This window comes from Serinus canaria, chromosome 12 (genome assembly GCF_022539315.1).
Source record: "Serinus canaria isolate serCan28SL12 chromosome 12, serCan2020, whole genome shotgun sequence".
Lineage (NCBI taxonomy): Eukaryota > Metazoa > Chordata > Aves > Passeriformes > Fringillidae > Serinus > Serinus canaria.
In genome coordinates this window covers 13,740,449-13,763,601 of record NC_066326.1, presented here as the reverse complement: position 1 = coordinate 13,763,601, position 23,153 = coordinate 13,740,449, and the positions used below count along the sequence as shown (strand labels likewise).

Below are 23,153 nucleotides of genomic sequence, written 5' to 3'. Positions count from 1 at the left end.
TTTGAAATGGCTGGGGGCAGTGCAGAGAGGAGGGGCTCCCAACATGCAGGTATTGCTCCACAACACCAAACCCCACAGGGAAAAGAAGAGATGAAACCCCAGAAGGTTTTTTAAGCTGGTATTTTTATTAGAACTCTCTACATAAAGCACCTTTGCCTGCTTTAACCTCTCCGAATGCAGCTCTTCTGTTACACAGCTCGAGATGCTCCGATCTACTCGGCGTTCCTGGACTTGGACACAGCTGCCCTCACCGCCTGCATGATGGCATCCTTGTCAATGCCAAACATCCTCAGCAGCTCAGCTGGCTTCCCACTGCGGGGCACGTGGGACACGGCCAGGCGAGTGACGGTGACACCGGGCTCGCCCACAACTGCAGCACACACGGCTTCGCCCATGCCACCTGTGGAGAGAGGCCAGAGATGGCACTGATGGAGCATCCCAGCAGAAACATCCACACTGTGTGTGTGGGGCCTGCAACTTACAGCCTCCATTCCCAGCCTCAGGAGAAGCTGGGTATCCAACCAATCGCACATGTCTGAGTGGGCTGACTGTGAACTGAAACCCCTGTCCTGTGCCAAAGGCATCCTGAGGACAAGCAGGCTGCCATTTCTGAAGTACTCAGCCATAAGCAGCAGGACACTCCTGCCTCTCACGGGCACAGGACTGTCAGCAAGCTCTCACCACCTCAGCATCAGCCATCAGGAACGAGGTTTAAAATAACACTTTGAAGAGCATTTACAAGTGTACTTAACATGCTGAAATTCCAACCAATCTCAGCAGCACTTCAGAGCTCCATGTTCTCACAGTGCCTGTACGTGCTGCTGGGCACCTCTGGGTTATGTAATGTATTCACAACCTTTGCTCAGAGCTCAGCCCTTACTCACTATCAGTCACAGGGACAAAGGATGCAACGGGAACTGTATGGAGGCAGGAGAGACGCTGGAAGCAGAAGTGCTAGGGAAGAGGAAAACAGGACTTGTGTCAAAAGCATGTGCAGTGAGACCTAGTAGTAGACACCTTAGTGCTACCCTTCAGAGAGTGTGTCCAGGATCACAGGGCTGCCCACAGCTCCAGGTGTGGTGGGATTTAACCAAACTGAGCCTGCAGCCAGCTGCACCTCTGTGGATGCAGCTGGTGAGCTCAGTGTGATGGGGCCTGCAAGCACAGACACCTGCCCTGCCTGCACCACTGAGCACCGTGCCAGCACAGAGCCCCTGTCCAGCACCTCACAGTTAAAACTCTGCTGTCTTGCAAACCTGCAGTAAAATTCTTGTCCAGAGTTGAACACTGAGCTAGAAAGTTATGAGGTTCAGTGATCTATCACCATCCATAGTCTGGGACAAAACATGGTGTATTCAGCACTTAGAGTAGAACCAGCTCACTTCAGATACCTGTCAAGAGTGATGCTCACTTTAAATTAATTTAATATTCTTATAACTATATCTACTAATTTCTGTTAGTAGATATCTGTGATGGTGAAAAAGAAAAAGGGAGGAATTTATCCCAGAGTAACCATGGAAAAACTATGGACACTGCCCAAACCATCTGGTTTAAAGTAACCTGGAGCCCAGCTTTTGGACATATGGAATACTTAAACCTGCACAGCAGTGGTGTCTCTTGCAATTTCACACCTGAGAAGAAGCTGTTGTACAGCCTTTCAGAGAACACTCTGAGCAGAACCCCTGCAGCACAGCAGGAATTTACAATTTCACTGGGCACAAATGAATCCAGACTTCACTTGGATCAAGCACACAAAGGGCACACAAGGACAAGTTAGTCAGGAAGGCAGCCCTGATTACCCCTTAAATCTTTGGAACCTTTCAACTCTCAGTGTCACTTTATAACCCTAACAGCACCAAAAAACCCTGAAATCTCTTTTTTGCTTTCATGAGATGACAGCATCAGGTCTCATACTCTGGGAACTTCCAGCTTCTGAGGGCTGTGACCTCCGAGACCCTTCTCACCTTCATGGTAATGGTCCTCAACAGTGATGATTCTGCCCTTGGTTGCCCTTGCATTTTCAAGTATTGTCTTCTTATCCAGGGGCTTTATAGTGAAGGGATCAATCACACGGATGTAGATCTTTTCTGCATAAACAAATGAAAATTATTTGCAACAATGAATTGCAACATGCAAGACAATGCCAGTGGTACAAGCAGTGGCTGTGATCTCCTAGACCATTATGAGAACTGCCCACATGAACTCCCAGGTACCTGTACCTCTGGCTCATCTACCACAGAACCCAGCCAACCCTAATTTCTATAGGTATTCTTTCTCCTTGTGGAATAGTGATATCCATTTATTCACAGACATGATGGAGGAGGCTTGGATGAGAGACTCAAGGTTACCAGGAGCACCCATCAGTAAAAAATTGTCAAGCCAAGTACAATTTCCACCTGACTCTGGTGTGTAGGCATTCTGAATTCTTTCTTCACTGCATGTTGCCACCTCTCAGGTGTGCCTATCTGAGCTGCCCAGCCCTACCAGGGCACCCTTAAGGTTGTTTGGCATCAAACCCAGATCTGCCCTGCCCTCATAAGGCAGGCCCAATGGCTCATTAAAGCTGCACACAAATGGCAATTGTTTATAAAGAATAGCAATTATGTGAGGTTGTCTCTAGTCCTGGCTGGCTGAACACTGGGCTGACTCCTACACATGAAGAGGCCCTATTGTCATTTTGTGACTGAAGGCTCTTTAGTGGCCAATACATTTTGGGTATTAGACCCTGCCTCTGCACTATGGGATTATCTCTCCAGAGGTGATTACTGAGACTTCAAGACCAGCAGAGCATTGTAAAGCACAGGAAGTGTAGAAAAATAACAATGTTCTGAAAATACAATTTTCAAAATGTCCTAAGCCTGGTGACTCAAGGTCATGACAAGGTATGTATCCACCCAGATGCTGCACACAAAGCTCCCCAAAAGCCACAGGCAGCATAACTGTATTATCTCCTGCTATTTGTAATCTCTTCCTGAGGAGAAGCTCCTGACTCACAGAGGGGTTTTTGATAGTTTCTTTCTCTTACTTCATTGAAGGGTTACCATTGCTGTGAGATGTCAGTGACTTGAGCACTGCCATAGATTTGTACCCCTCCCACAGTGGTTCAGAGTTGCTGCATTCAAAGGAACCCAGGTCAGCAGTGAGCCCAGCCCAGGGCCAGGTTCCCACGGGCATACACAGGTGACAAGCGGTGGTTTGGGACCTGGCCCCAGCCTGTTTGCAGCAGATGGTGCTGTACCAGACCAGGTGCCACTCCTGCTTCTCACTGAGTGTCCCCAAGCCTCTGCCCACAGGGAACTACCACAGATCAGCAATTCTAAGGAGACCCTGATGTGATCTGTTGTCAATTTTCGTGGCTACTGATGCTGCTAAGCCAACTAAAACCTCCTCCATTAGGCAAGACTGGCAGCTGCATGCTGTGTTGTACTGTTTAGCTAATGGTGCCTGACTAGCTGTGTGCACAGAGTCATTAATGTTTACCAGTGAGGTAAACAAAGGGTGAGCAGTTAGGCTGACTGGTATTGATTTTTTTTTCTGTGTTACATGACAAAAAGGAAAAAAGCCCCACCTTTTCTCAGCTGGTCTGCTGCAGCCAGTGCTTCATGCAGAGTGACTCCTGCTCCAATCACAGTCACTTGGTCATCCTTACTCTTCAAAACCACCTGCAAGAAAACATGTCCATGTGTTTTTAACACTTAATCTTACTGGGTTTATTTACATTTCTAGAGATTTTAATTAAAAGATCAAACCTTTGCAACACTAGAGGGAAAAGGGCTTTTACAAAAGGAACACTGCATATTTTTCTGATTCTATTTATCTGTGCAGTATTTACCTTTGCCTGCCCAATATGGAAGTCCTCATTGTTGTTGTAAATGACAGGATTTTCAGGACGACTGGTTCTGATGAAACAAATGCCCTGTTTCCGAGGTAAACATGTTAGAAGTTAGAAAAACAGAAAAGTGTTGACATTCTAGTTGATAAATCCTATGAAAAAAAATACAGCAAAATGACTTTTTCTATTTGTCTGATGTTCACCCTCCTATGTTGCCTCTGGTTCTTATAAGTAAGCTCTGCCCCACCAATTCCCATTAGTCCTTCGTTGCAGCTGGTTGCTTCAAACAGTACAAAACACTTCACCTCCTCTTAAAGCACACTGATAACTTACAATTTCCTTTCTGATTCCAAGATACCTACTTCTCTTCTGTTCTCTTGCGGAAATGGAGAATCCTACTTGAGTTAATTAGACTCTTGGAACCTTAATATACATATGCAACTTTTGCTCTGTCAATTTTAAATTGGAGAAGAATGCTTGGTTGAAAGCAAGGAAAAAGGCTTTTCATCAGTTAAAGTTCAGATGCCCTTCCAGAGGAAGTAGCAAACTTGTACTTTAATCTGTTCTTCCCACTTCTTTCCCCACCTCCCATCTTTTTTTCCACAAACCGCTCATCATATTTGTTACACTCCTTCACTAAAACCTGTAGTAGCAAGATTGGATTTTTTCAGATCATTTTCTCCTTCCCAAGAAAAACTTCTATGGCAGCCAAGGAAAATACTGCTCAAGGAGATGATCAAAATCCTCAAAATGGAGATTTATCTTTCCATATCCAGCTTCAAGTGTCACCCCAGAGATAAGGTACTAGGAGAGCACTTTCAGGTTTGCTAAAGACCTACACTTTAATTCAATATAGATTCAAACTGCACTTGTGTAATCATTTACATCTCCCCAAATCTGGCCCATAACATTCAAGATTGTTCATTCTGCTCTAGCCGGGACAGAATGTCTGCAACCTTTCCTTGAAAAGAAAACATCCCACTGCCCCAGTGGAGCCTTGGGAAGAATTTATGTGGGTAGAGACATGCAAGAAACATGCCAGAAGCAGCAAGAGGAGTACAAAAGACAGAATTATTCTCTGACTCAGAAATACTCTGATGCAAACCTTGGTGTTGGCAGCTATTTCCACTGCTTTTTCAGTGGCTACAGCATCACTGGGGTAAAACACAGTGGAGTTGGGAATAGCCCGGAACATGCTCAGATCCTCCAGCCCCATCTGAGATGGCCCATCCTCACCTGGAAGAATTAAAGCAGAGTTACAAAGGAGCAAGTGCACATTTTTGACAATCACTCAATATAGAAGTGAGGTTCAACGTAAACCAGGCAAAAAAGGAGAAAAGGATAAAATCAGGCACACACACGACATGCAAGTCTACCTGCTTGAGAAAAGAATCATCTTCTCCTTAAACTTGGAACCATCTAAACAGTAAATAAGGATAGAAAGAGACTAAAAAGAAAGAGAACTGGGATTAAAAAGAAAAAATAGGAAATAAAGTATAACAATAAAACAACACAAAAGGAATACAGCCAAATAGGAAGGGTACAGATATAGAAACAGGGTCACAAGATATCTGAACATCTTCAGATTTACATGTGCTGAGGCAAAATTTATACTTATCAGTAAGTATTTCTCCAGATTTAAACTGCTGGAAATGTGAAAGGAGAATTGCATGTGTCCCATCAGAAATGGAGATGCAATTGGTACAACTACTCTCAAATTCTTAGGCTGATTTCAAGATTAAATGAAGGGTATGTATGTACTTTTTATTGCTGTAAAAAGGTCTTTCAAGGAGCAATAAGGCATCTGTGTTGTTAATTTAACAACTCAAGCCCTTCATGGCACAAACTGCAGATCTATGAAAAGGAGCTGTTAGCCAGGACACGTGCTGGGTGCCATGATTTTCCATGGTTAAAGAAACAACCACCACAACACCCCCCGCCCCCAGTGACCTTATGTAAGGGAGCTTTGGGAATGGCACTGCTCCAAAGCAGCCATGCACAGAGCTCTGAATCCACTCATGTCACAGCCTGCAGCAGCGGGCTAAGGGCCTTCCCACATGCACCCACTACCTGTTATTCAAGAAGGACGAGTTCACGAGGAAGGAGGAGAGTATTTTCCTAAGAGCAGCACAAGATTCTGAAGAACTTTAAACACGTTAAAGAGATCAATCACTGAACTCTGCCACTGCACATTGCTAATAAAGTAAGCATAGACCAGGAAAAGGAAGTGTCTTGGCTTTCAATCATGACATGAAGAAACCTTCTCAACATCACAGTTTCTAAATGTGTGTACTCTGAGTGAGATGGATCCAGTGGGCATTTTCCTTTCTGAAAATGCACTCACACAATGAAGGCATAGAAGGAAAATGAAATTATGAAGAATAAAATTATCAGGTGATAATTTCAGTATCCTGAATCTGAATATTATCCAATGTAGAGAGTTACTTATGCTTGTCCTGCTTTTGTTAAGGTGGTGCCAGTACCACCAACATTCAGAGCTCCTCAATTCAATTCAGAGTAACTTACAGACTGGCACCAAGTTGAGTCTGGCCCCGAGTCTTTATGAAATGTCAATTTATATAGTTTTGGAATACCACAGATCAAATGAGAGTATAATCCTCAATTACATCTGCAAAACCTACATTTATAGCTTAATAAAAGAAGTAAATGCTTAATATGGGCAGTAGCAAATGTCCAGGATATAAAACAGTCTAAACAATTGATATTTCTATTTCTGACATATGTACACTATGATTTCTTTTCCTTTATGTTCAGTTTGAAAAATACAATTTTTCCATTATTGTCTTATGACCTTATAACTTATTTAATGTTTCAGTCCATCAGCAACTATTGGTCTAGGACTGAACTTGTACAAGTTCAGAAGGTCATTGTGACAGCTATTTCTCATAAATTTGATGGTTCAAACTTCAGTGCAGCAGAAGCCCAGGTCTGCCTAGAACTGCATACATAAAACTTCAATTTCCACCACAGGTCCAGATTGGATTCTGAATTCCATGCAGATTTGGAATTCCGTGCAGGCCCAAAGTTCTAATAGGAAGTATGCTTCATTCATACCCTTTCATTTAAAATTGAATTTTTTAACTGCTAAAGGATTTCTCTGAATAACTTTCTTTATATAAGTTGCAAAACTTATATTAACATCATAAAACTCTTTATAAAACTTTATATAGCTCTTTTTATAAGTTGCAAAACTTTAGGTTGAAATTCTCTTTTGAAAATCAAGTTGAGACTTGAATGAGATTTGTACCTCAAACAATTTTATAAATCCAAGTCTGCACTTCACAGTCACAGCTCCCAGCAGAACATTTTGTGTGCTGAAAATTGAAACTTGGAAGTGTAGTTCTAGGAGACAAATTTGGGTAACCCAAAAGAGTTTTTTCTTCCTAAATCAGCAAAGATCAAACCTAACTGGCTTTTGCATCAGCACCCTGTTTATTAAAGTCTGAAGGTGGAAGAACTGATTTTAATAAGAGGCTTGTAATAGAATGCCTCCCTTAATTACATATACAATACGTACAGTCTCTGCTCCCGAGAACTGTACTGCTATAGGTTAAGTTTGAGGTTTGGGATGAGATTACATGTGTTTATGAAGCATCTTTAAATCTTTACCAGTATTACAGATCAACTTAACTATTTTGTTTTAAATGGAAAAAAGAAAAAATCCAATTCTTTGCCAAACCTTACTGCCAGCCAAAACTATTAAATCAACTGAAAAACTGATGTAGGCAGTGAACCTGAATTTACTACCCCTGTCAGCTCTCGCTCTCTTTCACTTTCCCTAGAAATACCTACTAGTTTTTCAAGCATGAATGTCTATTTGCATTTTTCTTCTTGGTATGCAAGTCTGTTCCTGTTTTAATGGGTCATGTCTATGCATGTCAGATAAAAAATAAAATTCTCTTCCTCCTTCAAACCAAAGCCAACCCCACTATGATCTGACGTGTTCCAAACAGTTACAGTGGGAAGCCAAGACCAGGGAAGGCTCTGCTGGTGAGGGCCCTCAGCCAGCTGGACTGAGATGTGCTGGCTCTGCTGCCTTGGTCTCCACTGGCAAACCCTCTTCCCACATCTTTCAGGTGGATGGACTGCAGGACAGGGCCCAGACAAGCAAAATTCCTGGGTTTGGCTGGGATAGTTAATTTTTTTCTTAGCTGGTACAGTGGAGTCTTTTGGATTTAGGATGAAAATACTGTTGATAACACACCAATGTTTTGGTTGTTGCTGTGTGCTGTTATCCTAAATCAAGGACTTTTCAGAGTCCTCATCCTCTGCCAGTGAGGAGATGGACAAAAAGCTGGGAGGGACCATGGCCCAGAGAGCTGGCCCAAGCTGGCCACAAGGACATTCCACACCACAGAATGCCACGCTCAGCATACAGACTGGGGGGGGTTGGCTGGAAGGGGCTGACCATAGCTCAGGGAAGAGGCTGGGCATTGGTCAGTGGGTGTTGAGAAATTGTATTGTGTTTATTTTTTGGAGTTTATTATTACAATTAGTAGTAGTAGCAGCAGCTAACTTACAAGTGTTTTTCTGATTCTCATTACAACCCCATTGCAGGGACAGAGAGTGTGTGAGTGGCTGGGTGGTACTTGGTGTCCAGCTGGGTTTAAACCACAACAGATCAGGCTTGTGACCTCCTGAGGAACCTCAACATACAAGAGTCCGTGGGAGCTGACCAGATGCATCCCAGAGTCCTGAGGGAATTGGCTGAGGTAGCTGTCAAGACACTCCCCTGCAAAGTCACAGCAGCAGGTGGAGTCCCCAGTGACTGGAAAAAGGGAAATACTGCACCTGGTTTTAAAAAGGGGAAAAGAGAGAATCCTGGGAACTACCAGCTACCACTCTGTGCCTGGGAAGATCCTGGAACATATCCTCCTAGAAGCTGTACTAAGGCACATGGGGAGAGGGAGTTCATTCAAGACAGCCAAGGGTAAGTCCTGCCTCACTTTGAGCAACCTGGTCAAGTGGGAGATGTTGGAGATGACCTTTAAGATCTTTCGAACCAAAACTTTCTATGATTCAATTTTCTGAATTGTGTAACAGCTTCACAGTTCCTGTTTCATTAGTATGTAAGAGGTTTTGGATTTTTTAAATCACCATATTAACAATTTCAGTAGTAAAAAATACTGGGATAAGTTGAAATGGTTATTTCAAATGTGTGATCTCTAAAGTGTTTTTGAGATTGAAGGACAAGAGCATCTGTGCAAGAACAGATGTAGTAAGAGACAGATTCCCAGTAAGAGACTGGGAAACAATGGTACAGTAAGCACATGACTATTCTCTCCACAGAGAGAATATTCTCCTCTCTTTTTTCATCAGCTGCAAAGATGAAATGGAACCTGAACCCCTCAGTTTCAGTCCAATCCCTTTATATCAGTCTTGTACAGTAGGAAACTTGTAGAGAAAAGTCCTATTTTCATCAGACCAAAGAGGAAAAACAAGCCGATGACAGCTTGAAATTTTTCTCATTCTTTCTAAATACAACAGAAGTGAATTTGCAAATACAACTTCCTCCTATCGCTGCTGCCAGTGTTACACCACCCCAGCTACAGTCCAGCTTGCCTGCACAGAGCAGGATCCATCTGGCTGCCAGGCCCCTATCAGTGAGTGGCTGGGGACGCCGTGGGTCCCTTACCGATGGAGACGCCGCAGTGGGAGCCGCAGAGGTTGATGTTGCTGTCGGAGATGGCGGCCATGCGGATCTGGTCAAACGCCCGCGAGAAGAAGGTGGCAAAGGTGCTGGCAAAAGCAACGGTCCTGTCACGAGTTGCACAGCCAACTGCAATGCTCACCTGAAAGAGGGACATTGGATAAGAACAGTGAATTCCTCATTTATCAGTGGTTTCCAGGACATCATCTGTGGGACTTCTTGCCCTAAAAATTAGCAAGAAGCTCTCAATGCAGATTAAAAATCTCTGTTTAGTCCTGCTTCTAATTGCTGGCATTTCCAGAAAGGAAAGGAGGCAACTCACCCTCCCAGTATCTATTCTCCTGCATCTCCTCTGCTCCATGCTTCAAATGCTAGCTGTTATTCTTGACTCTTACTGGCAGCTTCTTTTCTTTATCTGCTTAAAGCAACCATTCAAAGATTTTTAAGACTTTTCCCTCTCTTTCTTCTCCTGGACCAAAAGCTTAGGTTCTCAGTCCAATGGACATGGTCTTGCTATCTCCAGAAGACAAAAATCATCATTAGTAAGAGAGAATAGATTTACCTGTGTTATTTGGATTGGTATTTACTAAAAGGGTCCTTCTTTAGCAAAATGGAAATTAGAACAAGGTTCCTAAATTGGTTTTTGCTACAATTACCTCACATTTATTTGAAAAACAAGTATTAGATCCCCAGTGTAAGGGGACTCACACTGAATGGTCATAGTGATCTTTCAGTAAACCCAAGGGAGCAGTTACCATGTTCTGCTCAGCAATGTAGCACTCAATGTAGCGACTGGGATGTTCCTTCTTGAAGAGCTCCGAGAAGGTGGAGTTCTTTGTGTCGCCATCCAGGGCGATCACTCGATCATTGGCATGGCCCAGTTTGGCAAGCGCAACCCCATAAGCCTTGCGGGTGGCCCACTGCAAAAGGAAAACACACCAGGGCTGCTGTTACTTGCTGCTTTCTAGAGGCTTTTTTCCCCCCTGTTTTATTGTTTTCAAATGATAGCAGTATCAAAAGTACATACGAGTGCGGTGACACACAGAAGAGTAAACAAACCTACAATGAAGCATTAGAAAATATATCTGTACTGAAATTGGCAACTCCCCACCAATCTGGCTAGGAAATGTTTAAACCTTGCTTTCCAATTATAGAAATTCACTGAACCTCAAGGAGTTTCTTTAATTTCAAAGGCACATAAAATAGTTTAAAAAATTGATAATGATCAGGAAATGGAGAGTGATATGAATCTCCATATTTTAATATATTTATATACCTTTCCAATACCCAGCAAGTTGACTGTCTGTGTCACACCACAGAAATAGGTGTCTGCCTACTGAGAAGAGGTGGGTAGTTGCAATTGCGGGAAGAGATAACACAAAACCTCCTGCCATCCTGTTAAACAGTCTCACACTTTGAAATATCTGACCATCAGTGAAAAAAAGAGGATACCTTTTCTCCCACTTTGTAAGTTGGTGGAGATGGCATTTTAATGTTTCTAATATTTACTATAGGTGCATCTTCTTCTGGAAGGGCTGGAGAAAGCTTTTTCTTGTTCTGGATTCTGTCATCTATTTCCTGAATGACCTGCTCAGCCATATTTTTTGGAAGGGGCTTTCCATGCCAGCTTTCCTTATCTTCAACACCTGTATATTTAAAGTCACATTATAAGTAAGAAAAGTATAAAAACAATTTAGGTTTTAAGCTGCAGATTTTACCCAGATGAAAGTGCAGTGGAGTATGACAGTTCAGTATTTTCTTCCAAGAAGAAATTCTTTGAACAGTTACACCAGTATTTAACTGCATTAAGACAGATATATTTAAACAAATAGGAGGAATTTTACTTAATCAAATTACATATATTTCAAACTTGTGACAAAATCCCAGCACCTTCTACTGAAATTATTTGTAAATTTGCCCCTAACAGACCTCAGTGTGGCAGGAAGCAACCAGTAAATCAGTGAACATTTCCCATGAAATTTCAACAGTTCTGTTTAAACAAACTCAGATAAGTTTGAAACAACAGTTAACCAAGGTGTCCAATTCAAACAATATTTGATATTTCACAGCTTTATTTTAATAGCTTCTGATGACTGTTATCTGTGCACCCAGCACTAACAGCCAAATCACCTCTCTGGCTGATACACTTTTCCTTCAGTCACTGCAAATAATGAACTTTGCTTGCTTACTCAATGAAAAGGAATGAAGATATTCACTGCTGTTATTAATATTTATCTGATCAGAAAGGCAAGCTCAGAGTGCTGCTAAAAGCTGTGGCTAAAGAGAATCATGGCAACCCTTGACACACTGAGTGTGCATTTGCTCCATCCCACGGATAGAACACTCCATAGCTGGCACACGTCTCACTTGATAGGACCAAATCAATTTTCTCAGCAATAATGTTGCTGACAGGTACAGAGGGTCAATCACCTTCTGCATGCTGTTGCTCAGATGTGCAGCTACCTGTACTGCAGCACTAGGTATACATCATATCTACGTGTGGATGCAAAGCAAGAACTGTTTTATTACCTGATATGCCTTTGCCTTTAAAAGTCTTTGCAATGATGGCTGTTGGCTGATGTTTGGCCTGGCCAAAGGCTTTGCAAAGCTCCTCCACACTGTGTCCATCCACGATGATGGCATGCCAGCTAAGAACACAAACAGATCAACTGTTTCTAAAGGGTTTTAGCATGTGACACTCTCTGGTAGTCAGCAATAACAATAACAAATACTAACTTCATTCCAGTGCAGTGTCTTTTTAAGAGACCCAAAGTGTGCCAGAAACACAAACTAGCATTTATTTGAGACCATAAAAAATAGCACAGCTGCTTTTTTATAATGCAAAATGAGTCACAAGGGGATCAACATCTATGAGCAAAATTCACAGCCCACAGATAACTAAGTTATCCTACATTGCTTCAGACATAATGGCCATTTTTAATCACAAGAGCAAATCAAACATCTAGAAATAAGATGAAAACTGACAATAGACGTTGATTAAAAAACCCAAAATACTCAAGCATAATTTGGTTTCTATTGTATCTATTGTATCTGACAATTTTTTTTAGCATGGACTTTGCATCTGCATAGAAATATGAAACTAAATGAAAGCCAATGCACAAAGAACTCTCTTACCTTCCATGCTGTTTTTTTCTGATCTACTTGCTATAATAGGACATGTGGTTACAGTTATAAAATCTGAATTTGATGTGTTAAAAACAGTTTTAAGACCCTTGACAGATATATATGGGCAAGCAGTCCTTATTTTTCCTCAAAACCAACAAATTTTGCCACTTTCAATATTCCTGCTGCAGCCCTAAAATCAACCATTATCAGGCATTGTGAAAGACCCTCTTCCTTGCTGATGGAATCCTTTAGAGCTGAAAGCTCATTTGAACAATTCTGAGAAGCAAATAGAACATCCATTTTCAAATGAGAGATTATCCTGAGCTTCTCCCACTCACATACCCAAAGGCCTCGCAGCGTTTCTGGTAGATTTCAACGTGATGCTGCAGAGGAGCAGGGTCACTTTGTCCAAGACGATTAATATCAAATATAGCAACAAGATTATCAAGCTTGTAAAAGCCAGCAAAGGCCATTGCCTCCCAAACAGAGCCTTCAGATAACTCTCCATCTCCAAGCAGACAGTACACTCGATAGCTAGAAGAAATTAAAATGAAAATAAATTAGGTTTTATTTGTGAGCACTATTAAATCAAAACTCCTCCAATAATTCATAGTAAGAATTCACTTCATTTTTCTATCTCAAACTCAATTCTCATTGTTCAATGCATTCACCTCAGCTAAAGTTACGTAACCTTAGACAAATCAAATTAAAATAGTTATGAGCCGTTACATGTTAGAAAAATAAGATGAGAAACACTGCACTCCTTTCCAAACCTTTGTCTCAAAAAAATCAAGTCTTAAGCCTGCCACTGCAAGGCCTGACTGAACAAGCCCATTGAACACTGTCACTGTGACTCAGCAAGATCCTGAACAATGCAGGGACAGTTACCTCTGCTTCCTCCTTCCTCCCATATACCCTCTGGAAGGGCAACCAACAGGAATTAATTTCAGGAAACTCTAAATTGTGGATGAGCTCAGCTATGGATTAAAGCATACTGCATAACAAGTTCAGAGTTCAGTAAAAAGATAACCAACATTAAATGACTTTATAGACTCTTTCTCCAACCACTGAAGCCCTTTATTTAGGTAAAGCTCAGTTAAGCAGGAGTACTGCCTCATCTCTACCAAATTCAGCCATAGCATTTGTCTTTTACTACCACTCTTCCGGACAACAAAACCTAGTTAATGTTTATTACCCAATAAAATTAAAAAAAAAAGAATAGTAAATTATTCTCCAAATATGTAATTTTAAAACAAAATAATTGAGATGGCTGTCAGTGATTATTTTTTAACTCAACGTGAAGCTATAACAGACTTTTGATCTGATTCCTACCTGCCTTCAGCTAATTGTGAACTCCTTGCACTTAAGCTGCTCCCCAGTGCTGCATGCAAGACCACCTTTTCCTTTTGTCATGTAAGCACTAGTTAGATTTTTTCCACACGTAGCATCTGCTAAACTCAATTAAAATCAGCAAGTCATCTTTCACAGAAATGATTTCAAGCTAGTGAAGTGTAGGACACATTAACTGGGCAGCCTATGCTCAGATGTACTAGAACTGTCAAATAAAATATATCAACCACATCAGGCTATTTTCCTCCTCATACAGATTTGCCTTTAGACATCTTCTTTTCTTGTGCACAAAACAAATGGCAAGAGCAGTCATTTTTGTCTCTGTGGAGTTGAGTGCCTTTCTGAGAACATTTTGGAGCCCTACTTTATGATTCAATTATGCTATTATTGACCATAACGGTTCCTTATCCAACCTTCTCCATTATTTGTCATCTGACTTTGAACAGACCTCTCCAGCTTGCACTTTCCTTCTAAAGGGACACATCCAGTCTCAAAATGGATATCAGTTACTCTCTGGAAGTTAGAGGCTCCTCCAACAACTCCCTGTCTTCTCTGTTCAGGAACATCAGCTTGCAATGCTGTCAGGTTACAAAAGAAACACACATATGCACTAATTGTTGCTAATCTTTAAGCCCTTGGTAGTTTCACTGGCAACAGCTTTGTTATTATCTATCATTTAAAACCTGAATTTGAAATCAGATTTGGGATTGAATAAAGGAGAAAGATAGACAGATTATATCTATCTATCTATCTATCTATCTATCTATCTATCTATCTATCTATCTATCTATCTATCTACCTACCTACCTAATTTATTTTAACAAAATTTTCCCATTGAATGCCTATAATCATGATGTATGAAAATGGAATTACCTGGCTCTGTCAAAGAATTTGCCAGTGTATGCCATTCCACAAGCAGCACCAAGACCCTGCCCAAGGGATCCAGTAGCCACATCAGTGAAGGCTTGTCTCTGAGAATAAAAAGATGATTATTTTATAGTTATGGAACAGAGGAAGTAATTTCCAGTGCTAGAAGATGGTTCAACATACACCAAAATACAGCTTCTCAGCCATAACAATTTGCAAGTCCCTCTAAATCTTCAACTCCTGATTTCACTGCAATGCAATTTCCTTCAAGTTGACTGTCACAAGCTAACTGGGCACTCTGAGAGGGAATGGAATTTCTCAGCTATGCTTTGGATGGCAGCAGTTAAGAATTGATGATTTAGTGTAAAAAAGAATCAATTGAAACAACTGGCTGGGAATGGAAAGACCAATGAGGTGGCCAAACTGGGTGTAAACTCTTGAAATACCTCAAAGCTGCTTAAAGGGCAAGTAAAACCTGGATGGAATTTTACCTAAACATTTATGAAATGGAAAATACTGCCATGCAGGGCTGTAGGGGAACTTTACTACTACAATAAAGGTCATTTCTGCATGCTCATTCAAATACAGTTCAAATTCAAATTCAGTTGTGAAGCCATAAATGCATAAATGTATCATCCTTCTTACAAGCCTGTCTTTCCTGTACTGAACAGCTGGCAACCAAAATTGCTGTGAAATACATACACTTGTTGTTTCACAGAAAACACTTTTAGATCAAAGATTATGAGCACTCACTGGCACTGGGTGTCCTTCTAGGACAGAATCAATTTTCCTCAAGTTCAGTAATTCTGCTTCTTGTAGAAAGCCAGCCTCTGCCCAAACAGAATATAAAATTGGCGCTGCGTGACCCTAGAGAGAAACAGAAATTGTAAACAAAACACAAGTTTCACAATTGCCAGCTATCAAGACAAAATTCTACAAAGCCGACAAGCACTGAAATCAGGTTCTTGTGCCCATCAGGAAGATTTGGAGTTACTAAACATTTTTACAACGCACACATCCACACTGATGCTTGTTTCTAAATACTCCATGCCCCTGCTTACAGCACCCCAGCAGGATGAGTAGTGTTATCTCACCAGAACTTTCTTCAATATGAATGTACTCAGGGTTGAATGCAGTGAGTGACAACAGGCAAAGTTTTAAGCTTTGTACACTCAGACATTTGTGGAGCAGTTATCTTCCACTCCTCAGGAGTCAAAAGAAAATGCAGAGGTTTGAAGCCATTTAGCAACTCTGGACAGAAACACTGATAAATTTGAGAGTTAAGTAAACATGAGGAAGTGACTCTCAGTGCTTCATCACCTCAGCATCAACTGCTTGCTTCTCACTCAATTCCTTCTTTCAGAGTGTTCACCAGACATGGCAACAGTTACATTCACCATGGGCTCCACAGCACTGCTGTGAGCCACCACTTGATGAACTCTGACTCAGAGATGGAATGTGCATCGCTGGAGCACTTCATCTGCCATGTTTTACATCATTTGCCATGTTTTATATTTTCTGAAGGCCCCTCATCTGCCTTTATGTCATATGAACAATATATCCCTGTGATTTGCAAGGACACAATGTAAAAGGGATCAGAAACACTAACAGGCAGCACAGACTGGGTTTTAAGTGTTTTCTGACCCACACTGGCTTTACTACCTTACTGGCACAGTAGGAATGCAAACTACAAACTACTCACTAACCTGCCCTGTTTCATGCAATGCTCCCTGAGAAGCTGGCAGGAATTAGTGCCCACTGTGAGATGGCTGCAGGCAGAACAGCAGGGCTGCATTTAACAAGAGAGCACAAGAGCCAACTGCAAATGCCTTGTTAGAAGAATAAAATAGACCTTACTGCATCCTGATATATTGTATAGACAATATAATATTTATTATTTAACATTACAACAACTTAACATAGTGGAGTTAAGACTTATCAGGACACATTACAAAAACCCTTTTAAAACTGTTTTTAAGGTATGTTGTAACTTAATTCAGCCAGTTTCTTTCTTTGTGAAGCAGCCAAATTCCAGGCTCTCAAATATTTCCAATGGACTTTTCTGCAGATGTAAGTGTATGTAAACACAAGTCAAAAAGACAAGTCAATTAAATGTACAGACAGACAGCTCTTTGCTAGCAGACTGTAACAGGACAGCAAAGCAGTAATTATTTATTTACCTTTGAAAGAACAAACCGGTCGTTGCTGGCATTTCTGGGGTCTTGCACTTTGTACCTCATGGTATGGAAAAACAGCACAGACATAATCTCTGCTGCACTGCAACATGATGTAGGGTGGCTACAAGTCAAGAAGACCCAAGATTACTACTTGTGTTACTGTTTGCTCAGGACCACATCTTCAAAGTATCACTTCATCAGACCCCAACTCCTCAGCATTAAAATACACAAATCTGAAGTGTTTGATATCCCACCCTTGTGCTGTTCCCCCAGTGCCAATCAAATACTTTGAGGCAAAGGGAGCCTCTGATCTGGTTGAAATGGGTGTTCAATCAAGACCCTGCTGACAGCTCAAGGACTTGTTTTTTAGATGTCTCCCTTCTCCATGCCAAGGACCACCACCTGAAGGGGTGGCTGGAGCACAGGACAGTCAGACACAGGCTGTGTCAGCCTGGGCCTGAAATCAGACTCCACTGATTCATCTGGTGGCAGAAATTCACACCAATGCAGAGGAAACAAGGGCAGCTTTCCACAGAACTGGAGCCACTAGCTGAGTGGAGAAATTAAAAGCATGGCATCAGGACTTGTTCAGTCTCTGATGCACATGCAGGGATTGGTAATTCAAGATTAACTTCTGCAGAGAGTTCTGGAACACTTATAATAGTATAACTTAGGAACCATTTCAGTGTACCACATTAGAGTTGACAGAATAAGAATTCTGATTTTTAAAGAGGACATTAAAATGCAGTTCTTGTTCCATCTTCTACTGAAACTGGATATGGAAATTTACTGGCTCCAGTAAACACCCAGATACATGTTGTAAAATACTAAATTGCTTAATCTTTGGCTAAGAGGGGAACTAACATTTTCTACATTTACATCTTTATAAGTTTGAAATATTGTATGTGTTGGTTTATCAAACATTTTTAAGTATCTGGTGTAGTCTCTCCCATTGAATTGTCTGGGATAACAGCAGCAGGAATTCATACTCAACTATAACTTGCCTTAGGAATACACAGGCCCATTTCACAGGCAACTGTGCCAAAAAGTACCAAGTGAACATAAAGTTGTTTGAAGAGGTAATGCAAGTAGCAAATATGGAGTTATTCAATGACAATATATATATTTCATTGGAAGTGCAATAGAAGGGCACAGAATTACTTTTATTTATCTAGATTACTGTAATTTACATAATAATCACTGTAGTTCTTATGCACCTGGAGTAGGTGGCACCATTTGACCACTTGGGGGTACCAGCCTTGGCTTTTCACTTGCCATAAGGCTTAAAAGGGGTAAAGAGGCTCCTTAAAAATCTTTATTGAGTATGGAAAGATTTTACTGATGTAAACATAATTCTTGACATCAGCCATTGCTACTGAAGTACAGGAAAGTGGATGATGAATAGTAAGGAGGTTGAAAAAGCAGTTTCTTCTCACTTCCTCTTCTACCCACATTTCCTTTTCATCTTTAGCAGGCTATTCTTCAAATATTTGATCCTCCTTGTTAAACAGGATAAACTGACTATGAAAGTGTCACTTTTGTTTCCTACATGTACATTTACCATGCATGTTAGGATTAGACAACACTTTCACTAGAACTTTAACCAGAATATTTTCTTTTCATAGTAATAAACATTCCCACCCAACATCCCCAACATAACTGTAATAAGAATAAAAACATGCAAAACACTAGCAAAATACAAATTATGGTTAGTGTCCATCCCTTAGTAAGTACTCACACACAGGGAACCAAGAAAATTAGCTTTAAACCATGGTTCAAACATATTAGTAAATATTTATATATTTGAGTTAATCAATAAGCCTTACATGCTTGTTTAAAGCTGTCATTCCTTTAATTTTATTAACTTTATACTTAACCATACTTCTATGAACTCCTGGTCTTGATTAAAAAAGTTTTAAACCACCTAAAATGGTAGCATGTGGAAATAAAAAAAAAAGTAGAAAAATTTAATAAATTACCTGAAAATTGGAAAAACATCTTGTTAAAGCTACAGGTTAATTAAATTAATTTCTACTATCAGAAATAAAAAAAAGCCTTAACTTCGAAATACAGTCCTTTGGTAGGAAACCAAACCAAAGTGCACTAGAACACCAAAATCCTGGATCCACACACAAAAAAGGGTAAAATGATTGCTCCCAGTTAGTTTTGTAGGGGTTTTTTATTACTGTGCATCAATTGATATTTGTTCCATCTACATGTATCCACACATTTCAAAGGATAGCAGTGGAAAGCTAAAATGGAACACTGAGTCAAAACCAAAAAAACTGAAGAAAAAATAATCTGCAACAAGTGATCATATCACATATTATGAAACTTAACTGCCTCTTAAGAAACTCTTGCAACTTCCACTTTTAAGAATGTATCCATCCTGCTCTAGGAAGCCAAGACACTGTTTCAAAACTGCAGAAATTTATCCTCAGCTACAGCAGACACTCTCCCCATTTCAATGGGAATGTGTGCACTACTTATCTAAAGAATAAATTCTTCCACATCCCAAAGCAAGTATGGTCAATCTTTACAACTAACCTCATCACATTTTTTGCCCACACAAGTAATTTTGAGCACAAAATTTTTTTTCCAGTTCACTGAATTTTTCCACTCCAGCTGATGAAATACTCAAAGTGATGTGTTTGAGCAACTTCAGGATCAGACTGAGTTAGGTCTTGTCCAGGCAAAGACTGTACTTTCTTTAACAGAAGGTAAAAGAAGTAAAGACTGCAAGAACTGGTGTGACATATCTACCATACACCATTTGTATTGCAATACATGCCACAGTTCACAGAAATCACTTCCTTGAAAGTAGTAGGAAGGTCCTGTTTTTTCTGAATTGCTTTTATTGCAAGTATTTTCTTCAGTTATTACAAGCTACACCTTTAACAAACATGTATTTCCTTAACAAAGTCAAAGCCATCATGACAATTCACATTTTTAACTAAATGTAAGCTTCTATTTAAACTTAACTTCCATTCAAACATCTTTTCCCATCCTCAGTGCACACCAGCAATTTAAGCAAAGCACTCCATCTCAGTTTTTGGAAAACATTCATAATGCACAGCTGCTTTGGAAATGCACTTGCTTTGCCTAACTCCACGACAGACTGTATGTCTTTCGTGCAATTACTACACCATCATCTTGGCAATCAAATCTTATTAAGAAAATATATTACTTATCAACAGAATCTTCTCTCAAGAGCCCATCTTTCATAATCTGCTTGTTATTAGGTTGTGTAATAATTTCAGACTACACAACTCCAGTGGCAGAATAAACCAGAGGGATTAATGAAATGCCTTTGTGCTTGAAGGACTCAGCATTGTAGCACAGATGAACGAGGGAATAAAAAGCTCGAGTAAAACTACTTTTACTGTTTCTTCATCAGTATGGTGAGAATGGTTTTACTGGTCAATTTCATGGACCGCAGAAGAGAAACAGAGGCTGTAGTATGATCCTTATTCTTAAACAGCACATCAGACAAAACAGAGAAATAATTTTATCTGTTGATGAGACAGCTGATACCATACCCTGTGGCCTGCTTAAAATACTTACTGGAAGCTGAACACAGAAGCCCAGGCTTTACAAAGCACAATTTTTCAATTTACACTTTCACACAGACTTGTGTAATCCTGTACACTGCAGCTCTGAAACAAATCAAGAACTAAAAGGGCAGTTGTTGGGTATCCCATACTCGTCTCTCCAGATTGGACCCAACAAGACAGATTTGTAAAAAAGCACTGCTCTGACTTGCTGAGAGGTTTCCCGCGTCCAACACCCCATTTCACAGGAAGAACAACAGCAGCACTTTGATTTGCTGTCTGCAAACGGAACGAGTAAAGTTCAGCTTCGAGAGCCATGTGAGGGAGCTCATGCCAGGCACAGGGTGGGGACTGTAAGGCAATTCAAAGAAGCTTTATAATATTTTACACATCACCCTTCTTCACAGAAACCTCAGCATCCAAGAGATTCGTTCAGATTTTTTTTTAAACACTGCAGCTAGTTTCAAAGAGGGCCAAAGGAGGAAATTACAACAAGACGGGATATATGTAAAAAAGAAAAAAAGCCCAGCACTTTATATGGAAGCATTCATATATTTTTCAAGCAGCAAGAATGGCTTTAATTTTACATGACTAAAAGCTGATTGTTTGCAGAGATTTTTTTTCCATAGGTAAAGCGCGATCAAAGAAAGGATAACCCTGGAATCTGCACACATCAGAGCCCACACTAAATCCTGTCCAGAGGCCTGAATAAACTGCCCATTGGAGACCGCGGGCATTGCACAGATAATCCCGCTTGGGCTCACTTGAAATTCTGTGCAGAATTAGTTCCAACTGACGGGCACGCAATGAAAAAGAAGCCGCTTGCGCCTCGGGCACAAATTCTTTGGTTTCCCGTCCTGCCCAAACTTAGCATTCTCTCCCAGTCACAACACCCGCCGGCACCGGCGACCGACGTGGCCCGGCCCGGCGGGCTCTGCCCGCGGAGCCCCCGGCCGCCATTTCCACACGTGCCGCCTCCGCATCCATCAGCGCCGGGGGTGCCGGGGTCCGGCGGGATCGGCCCTGCCCCTGCCCATCCCCGCGCACGCCGCCCCAGCCCTCCCGCGGCCGGCACGGCCGGGCCCGCGGCATCCCTGCACCGCCGGCTGGAAGCGGACCGCGGGACCGGGGGCTGTGCCCCCGGGGCACCGGAGCGTGTCCGGGCAGCGGGAGCCCGGCACGGCCCCTCCCAGCATCATCCCGAGGCCGGATGCAGCCCCGGGATGCGGGAGCGCGGCTCTGGTGTGCGGCCAGGGCTGGGTCGCTGCACGCCCGCCTCCCTTACTCACCCGGAGCCGGCCGCGGTCGTGGCCTTGATGGAGCTGATGCGGAGCCGGTTGGCGGTGTCCTTCAGCGCCTGCAGCGTCTGCTGGTCGGGTTTGTGGTAATCCTCCATGTGTGCGACGCGGGAAGGCTGCGGCGGGTCTCGGGCGGTGGCGGCTGGACCCGGTCTGAGGACGGGCTTTGCGATGCGGCGGCACGGCTCACCGGGGCCGAGCGCTGGGGCGGAGAGAGGAGCGCGGGGGAGGGGAGAGGAGCGAGGGGGCGGAGAGAGGAGCGGCCGGCTCCCTCCATCCTCCCTCCCTCCCTCCCTCCTCCCTGCCGCCTGCGGGCAGGGCGGGCCGGGCCCGCTCTGCACTCTGCGCTCAGCCCCCCGCGCGGGCCCCGGCTCCTCCCGCGGGCGCCATTTCCGCGGCGCGCGCTGAGGCGGCGCTGAGGGCGAGGGAGCCGCGCCCTCTGCCCGCCATAGCGCAGGGAATCACAGCAGGGGTAAGGCTGGAAGGGAGCTCTGGACATCACCCAGTGCAGCCTCCCTGCCAAGGCAGGGTCACCAAGGGCAAGTGACACCGGAACGGGTGGAACGGGTCCGGGTGGGTTTGGAATGTCTGTAAAAAGGGGAACTCCCTTCACGCCTTCCCTGGGCAGCTGTCCCAGTGCTCTGCCCCCCTCAGTGTAAAGAAGTTCTCTCATACTGAGGTGGAATTTCGTGTGTGTCCTGTTGCTGGCCCCCACAGAAAGGAGTCTGGCACCATCCTTTTGGCAGCTGTCTTTAGATGTTCATATGCATTAATGAGGTCCCCTCAATCTTCCCCAGAGTAAACAGGCCCAGCTCCCACAGTGTCTCCTCACAAGAGGTGCTCCAGATCCCTCATCTTTGTGGCCTCCACTGCCTCTCCAGTGGTGCCTTGTCCGTCTTGTACTGAGGAGCCCAGAACTGGATAGAGAACTCCATGTGTGCCTCAACAGGGCTGAGTTCAGGAGCAGGATCACCTCTGCTGGCATGTTTGATACAACTCCTGCTCCTTGAAGCTGTTGGTCTCCACCCGTCTGTTCCGCCTAAAAAAATGTTACAGTATCCCACAGCTTAACAGTAACCTGGTTCTTCCACACAGGAGAAACTGTAGCAGACAGACCAATGTGGCTTCCTGTCAGGATATAATTCATATTTCCATAACATATGTTAAAAAATTTGATGAACACAGAGACTTCTGCATAAAATACTGACTTCAATCAGCCAATACATTTTCTCTAGCTACTCTGAACACAATGACATTAATGCTAGACTTAAATAGGCAAGT

At 42.4% G+C, this 23,153-nt stretch overlaps 1 protein-coding gene across 1 annotated transcript; it reads right to left on the bottom strand.

The window, feature by feature from the left end:
- Window positions 1-105: 105 nt before the first annotated feature.
- Window positions 106-22,106, bottom strand: TKT (transketolase). Its single transcript, XM_030227900.2, has 14 exons — window positions 21,864-22,106; window positions 17,027-17,144; window positions 15,600-15,713; window positions 14,853-14,950; window positions 12,972-13,163; window positions 12,033-12,151; window positions 10,956-11,149; window positions 10,259-10,423; window positions 9,489-9,645; window positions 4,938-5,068; window positions 3,833-3,916; window positions 3,569-3,662; window positions 1,965-2,087; window positions 106-400 (listed from the first exon to the last, which is right to left on the bottom strand). The coding sequence occupies exons 1-14, from the start codon at window positions 21,968-21,970 to the stop codon at window positions 213-215; spliced, it is 1,884 nt and encodes a 627-aa protein (XP_030083760.1). The 5' UTR covers window positions 21,971-22,106; the 3' UTR covers window positions 106-212.
- Window positions 22,107-23,153: the final 1,047 nt, after the last annotated feature.

What these genes read in the sequence shown, in the direction of transcription:
- TKT (XM_030227900.2), bottom strand. Translation starts at nt 21,970, where the DNA reads ATGGAGGATTACCACAAACCCGACCAGCAGACGCTGCAGGCGCTGAAG. An exon ending in AAATTCTTTGACAGAGCCAG is followed by an intron (nt 13,164 to 14,852) that starts GTAATTCCATTT and finishes AATTTCTTCTAG; the next exon opens with CTATCGAGTGTACTGTCTGC. An exon ending in ACATTGCTGAGCAGAACATG is followed by an intron (nt 9,646 to 10,258) that starts GTAACTGCTCCC and finishes TCCCTCTTTCAG; the next exon opens with GTGAGCATTGCAGTTGGCTG.